This window comes from Anarrhichthys ocellatus, unplaced genomic scaffold (genome assembly GCF_004355925.1).
Source record: "Anarrhichthys ocellatus isolate YVR2014 unplaced genomic scaffold, GSC_Weel_1.0 scaffold2, whole genome shotgun sequence".
NCBI classification, from domain to species: domain Eukaryota; kingdom Metazoa; phylum Chordata; class Actinopteri; order Perciformes; family Anarhichadidae; genus Anarrhichthys; species Anarrhichthys ocellatus.
Genome location: NW_022280032.1, coordinates 4,685,717 through 4,691,514, shown reverse-complemented (window position 1 = coordinate 4,691,514; position 5,798 = coordinate 4,685,717). Strand labels below are relative to the sequence as shown.

The window sequence follows — 5,798 nt, the reverse complement described above, 5'->3', positions numbered from 1 at the left end:
CACACACACACACACACACACACACACACACACACACACACACACACTCACATTATTACATGCAACCACTGAAGTCAGTATTAACCAATACAGAAATCATTAAACAGTGTGTTTCATAAAAGCTTTAAGACAGTAGAAGACATAAAAGCTTTGACTGTACTTCATGGTCCAGCTATTTCTGAAGACAATTTATATACAAAAAGAACAAAAATGCTTAGTAAGTGTCTACGCCCATGTACACTGTAAATCTTGAGAGGACGAGGGCACACGGGCATATCATAATGTTCACTCGCGTCTTTGTTTACAGTTCATCACAGCTTGTCCCATAATTCCAGATTTGTCCACATTGAGTGCAGATTCAAGGTTGGAGCAAGGGTGGAGTGATATGAAATCCTTGAGCTGCTCTAAGTGTGTCCGTATATTTTGGAACGGACCAGGCTAAGTCTTTCCCGAGCGCTCTCTAATTTCCCATGAGTACTTGTCCATTAACAAGATGCCAATTACGCCATTTTTAACTCCAGTCATGTCTTTAATTTGAGCGCTGAGCCAATGCTGGGCCTGTGATTCAGAGCTGCGCCCTATGCAGACAGATGAAAGATTATTTTTTTAAAGACTTAAATAAAGAGTGAGCACACCCTTTTGTGGTGGGTTTTTCAGAAACCTTTTTATTCAGGTAGTCATATAGTTTGTCCAATCCTGCTTTGCACATGGCATTTTTAAGGATCTTTGAGTGGGAAAAGCTTTTGTTTTGGTTTGCGTTCCTGTTTCTCCACAGTCCATTCCTGTGGTGAAGGATGTACCAACTCTACTTTCTGCCATCTGACGTGGGACAATAACAGCTTTCTACAATGTTTGAAACATTTGCGTTTACATGGCGGAACACATGATACATTTTTGCTTGTTTTCATGGCATCACTCTAAGTCTGGCACTCTGAATTTTGCAATGCAAACTATTTTTTAAATACTTTTTTAAAGTTAATATTAAAGTGTCAAATAAATCTATTTTTACAGGACAGTGAACAACAGCTTGACCCTTGTATTGTTTGATTCATCTCTCAGACACATAACTAGAGAGAATCTTTCAGTTATGGTTTGGACATCAGTTCGGCCTCATTCTATCTTCTTCGTTTTTGACACCTCAGTTACTTTCTTGCACGATTCAGTTTCTAAACTGAAAAGTACAAGTTAAGTGTGACACAAAGGTAAAAAAGCACAAGATCTCACCTTGATGGAGTAGACGAGAGCCATGAATCCCAGGCAGCAGAAGTTAACGTACAAGGTGTTGCACAGCGACCAGACTAAATAGTCCCGGGGAGGATTCTTGCCAGTGTTGTCCATGTTCACCACGGTGGATCCAGCCGGCTTACGGGCAGACTTACAGTTGGTGAGCGGGGTGCAGTCTGAGGGGAAGTTGTACGAGTGGTTGTCCATGCTTAACGTTTAGACAGAAGATCCTCGGCTGTGGGTGAATAGGTGGGTTTGCCAGCTGACCAGTCTTCCAGAAGCCTGTGCACTGTCCCTCTTTGGAAAGTAGTCCCCCCCCCCCTTCCTTTATGAGAGGCTTATAAAGGCCCATGAAGAGGGAGGTGACCGGGAGAGGACGCATGGGCAGGGTCCTTTAATATACAGCAGGTCTGTCATTATGTGGTCAGGCCTGGGAGAGACTGAAATAGAGATACAGGGACACAGAAAGCGGTATGAGAGAGGAGACAGAAAAAGAGACAGCGAACAGAGACATGGGAGCAGTGCAAAGTCTCTTCCACCAAAGTACCCACCACCTCAGCTTTCTTAAAGATCCTAGTGGTGGGGGTCAGGTGGTTGAGTTGGGCGGAGGTAGCAGAGCACAATGGGGGCAGAGTAGTGCAGTTCCAAGGCCTTGAAGGTGTTGAGGAGAAGTTTATCTGAAGATCTGTCAGCCAGAGGCCTTGACAGACAAGTCTGCGATGTGCATGGTCTCTCGGGGAGCTAACTGGCAGCAAAAAGGTCACATTTTACACATAACTCCATTAGGTTTTTATGTCCACAGTTACAAGATCTAAAATGAAAGTTGCCTCCACATTGAGACATACGTGTTCCTCATCGAGTTGACTTGTACTTAATTAATTAATTTATTAGTATGTTCGCATTTGGAAAGAAAGAAAGTAATATGTGAATCAAAACCAAAAAGAAGCTAGCAGAGGATGGTTTCGATCCATCGACCTCTGGGTTATGGGCCCAGCACGCTTCCGCTGCGCCACTCTGCTCCTTGGAATTAAATGACAGACAGGGATATAATATAGTGACCAACGCGATATTTTTCGTTACTTGAACTCTTTTATTGTTCTGCATGATCAGGAGTTGTTTTTGAAAATCTATATTTATACGAATATGACGTATACATGACGTTATATATGAGCCTCCTAAGTGCATGTTCAAGTCACCAGCGACAAAAATAAGATTAGGAGAAATAACCAATATAGGCAACAAATTGAGTTGTTGTGTGAGAACCAAAGACTGTGAGAACCAGTGAACAGATAAGCAACCGCTTGCTAAGTAGCTTCACAAATTCACCTTCGTTTTATTTGTTAACTTGCGTATTTGGTCCTGTGTTGATTATTGTCATAGACGTGTTGTTGACATCCGGGCTACCGTAGGGCTAGACGTAAATGGGCGGGCCTTAGCACTTCCTACTTCCGTGTTTTCAAATAGTCGGCTTATGTTATCTGCACCGAGGAGCCCTCTGTATGCTGCTTTTTAAGGCTTTTCCTCTCTGATCCCGGGTGACTGACATGTGCAATCATCTGGTAGGGTGATCATTTTAGCTTTTAAGCTCAGTCATGAATGCGATGTGTTTTACCCTCTTGTTTGATACCGCCCCGCTAGCGGGCCCGCCTCCACGTGACAAGCAGTATGGATAGTGCGCAATATTAGTGGTAAATGGGAACGTTATGTTTGTTCATATAATGCATTTGTTTGGCAGTGTCTCTATTCTGCATCTCATCATCAGAGTCGAGTTTGCGTTACTGCAAACAAACCAAGAACGGTAAATGTCAGTCGGGTGTATCAGAATGAAGTGAGCAGACCTGTCCAACTACACCTTTCCACTTCCAGGTGCAGGGCGAAACCAAACCAGTGATGATTCCAGTTACTGACAGTGAATCAGTCTGTACTCCATGCTCAAAGGCTTTATTTATCTCTTGATGGTAAAGAACCCTCAAAGAAATACTCCGGCTCCTCTACTTTGAAATACCACAAATGGTTCTGATGAGGTATGTTTATAAATGGTATGTAATTAGTATTTAAGAAATCTACTTCCCAAACTAAATATGTGTTTTGCAGTTGTTCTTGTATGAACAATATACTCCTCTCAGATATACATGTATAAAAAATGTGTATAAATTTTATTTTTTTTAATTTATTTTTTTTGTTCTACATTTGTTACTTTGAATAAAATAAATTATGCAAAGTTAAAAAAAAGCGCTGCCCTAACAACATATGTATTATTATTATTATTATTATTATTATATTACTTTATTATTATTATTATTTTCATTACAGTTCTAGCACCATTATTCTGTCAGTTTAAATGTAACCCTGTAATTTGGTGCAGTTTTTGGAGAAAATGTGTAATAGTCAGTGTTTTATCTTCAACAAACAATTTTATTTAAATTTTCTATGAAATTAAAAATGGAATTAAATTACAGTTATGAGAAATATGTAGAATTGGCAGGTCATACTTTCAAGTAATCGACTTGGCTAACAAAGTTGTTCTGGCTGTTTATTTGTCTTTTGTTTGATTGAACTAGTTTTCCCAGGTGTGAAACGTAAACATGTTGTTTCATGTTGGTGATTTGACACTGAAAAGAGTCTAAGATCCTCCCTCATGTTTCACCTGCAGTGCTGTTAGACTGGACAGCTTATTGTGGATCACTTTTCTGTATTTCCCCTCAACACACACACACACACACACACACACACGTACCATGTTTATATGAATTATCTTCTCTGTGTGTAAGGAGATATAAACTATGGTGACATTTTTTGAAGTAACGATGTCCTGTGGAGTTTTCTTGTTAATAAACTTAAGTTGTCTTAACATTCATCAGAAGGCGTTGTGTAAGGTGTAACACGTGATGTAAAACATTTGCCATGTTTTCCTGATATTTATTTAAGGTCATCGTACTTCTCACATCTTAATTATCTTGAAATCGTATCATTGTATTTTAGCATGCATGTGTATTGTTATCTTTTTTCAGAACCATTGCTAAAACAAATGCCTTACAGACAGGAAGTCACAATCTAATAACAGTCCGGCATAGATGTGAACTACAGATTGTCACTAAAGAAACATGGCTGAGTTTAAGGCTTTTGTAACACAAATAGCAAAAGTATCTGTTTTGCGTACAACAGGTTACAAATTGCGCCGTAAGTGTAAAGCACAGAACCACAAGAGCCACTAAGCCACAGCAGCAGGCAACTCTGAACACCATTTGAAATTTAGCCACCGTAAGGGAAATTGTTTCTCCCGTAATCCCTGAAATGGCTGACCATCTGATTAATTTTTACGACCATGAAGATAAAAGCACTGATGAAAATAAGGCTGAGGAGGCAACTCAGGACTGTGGCCCAGATGTTGAGGCAGCGGGCAGTGGAGCTGTAGTGTCGGGCACCAGACATGTCTCCAGCCATCTTCCGGTCTCTGGCCTGGAAGGACCAAAGCACATGGATTTTAGAAGTGGATTCATAGTAATGCTCGACCTCAAGGGGCCGTAAACCTGATGAGGTTTGCTGTACTTCTACTTTGGAAATTAAATTTTCTCCCATTTCCTATATATAGTTTTCCTTACATAAGTGTTCTGATTCTTCGTATTTAAGAATGTCCAGCAAAGTTTACAACACATTTAAAGTTGTCTTTGTTCCTTTATCTCATTTTTCTTATTTTTCCTTATTTGTAATTTTTTGTTTCAACATTTAAACTTTCGTCTTCAAGCCTAGTGATTTCTATAATCTTAGAGATGAACATTGTCTCCTAACTGCCCGTGCTCTGCATGATTCTTGTCATGGTCTAAGTGAGGGCTGTGTTTTGTCTGTAAAAATATGGTGAAATGTTTATTTTCCACAAACCCATCTCTCCTTTGTTTAAAAGAAGTGCTGCTTGAAATTGAAAAACTATTTTTTTTTTTCAATATTCTTTGACAGGCAATAGTAGAAGATTCCCCATGAATGAAAGTCACCTTGATAGAGAAGATGAGAGCCGCCAGTCCGAGGCAGAAGGGATTCCAGTGGACAAAGTTGAAGATTGACCAGATGACATGGTCCCTGGGGGCCTCCGAGGCGATGTTCACAGTGGTGTACTGAACCATAGGTCCTCTAGGCTGTCCAGGGTATCTAGGCTGTCCAGGGTATCTAGGCTGTCCAGGGTATCTAGGCTGTCCAGGGTATCCAGGCGGTCCAGGGTATCCAGGCAGTCCAGGGTACCCATCATTGCTCCCCTGCAATGGAACATTCTCAGTCGGGTAACTCACAGGATTCATGCTGTCAGCTCACCTGCAGTTTGGAGTGTGGGTTGCAGGAAGGTGGATAAGAACTCAACTCCTCCTGAAGTTGCGCAAGAACTCAACTCAACCTGAAGTTACACAAGAACTCAACTCAACCTGAAGTTACATAAGAACTCAACTCAACCTGAAGTTACACAAGAACTCAACTGTCAACGTAAATATCGGTTTCTTCTTCCCACCAAATGTCCAATAAAACACCAGGGTTGGCTGTGGTTATGGCAAAGAACATACAATACAAGCCTTTTGGCTTCTTAAAAAAAA

General features: G+C 40.7%; 2 protein-coding genes and 1 non-coding gene across 3 annotated transcripts in view; all 3 read right to left on the bottom strand.

Moving 5' to 3' along the window:
* LOC116395200 (interferon-induced transmembrane protein 5) overlaps window positions 1-1,431 on the bottom strand; it is a 1,719-nt gene extending 288 nt beyond the window's left edge. Inside the window, exon 1 of the mRNA XM_031868878.1 lies at window positions 1,225-1,431. Coding sequence (XP_031724738.1) covers window positions 1,225-1,431 — 207 coding nt within the window. The remainder of the gene's footprint in view (window positions 1-1,224) is intronic.
* A 740-nt stretch (window positions 1,432-2,171) lies between these two features.
* On the bottom strand, window positions 2,172-2,243 carry trnam-cau (transfer RNA methionine (anticodon CAU)). Its single transcript has one exon. It is a non-coding gene; the product is annotated as a tRNA-Met (tRNA).
* Window positions 2,244-4,046: 1,803 nt separating this feature from the next.
* LOC116395192 (interferon-induced transmembrane protein 1-like) lies at window positions 4,047-5,526 on the bottom strand. Its single transcript, XM_031868866.1, has 2 exons — window positions 5,214-5,526; window positions 4,047-4,683 (listed from the first exon to the last, which is right to left on the bottom strand). The coding sequence occupies exons 1-2, from the start codon at window positions 5,511-5,513 to the stop codon at window positions 4,477-4,479; spliced, it is 507 nt and encodes a 168-aa protein (XP_031724726.1). The 5' UTR covers window positions 5,514-5,526; the 3' UTR covers window positions 4,047-4,476.
* Window positions 5,527-5,798: the final 272 nt, after the last annotated feature.

What these genes read in the sequence shown, in the direction of transcription:
- LOC116395192 (XM_031868866.1), bottom strand. Translation starts at nt 5,513, where the DNA reads ATGAATCCTGTGAGTTACCCGACTGAGAATGTTCCATTGCAGGGGAGC. An exon ending in CTCTCATCTTCTCTATCAAG is followed by an intron (nt 4,684 to 5,213) that starts GTGACTTTCATT and finishes TGGTCCTTCCAG; the next exon opens with GCCAGAGACCGGAAGATGGC.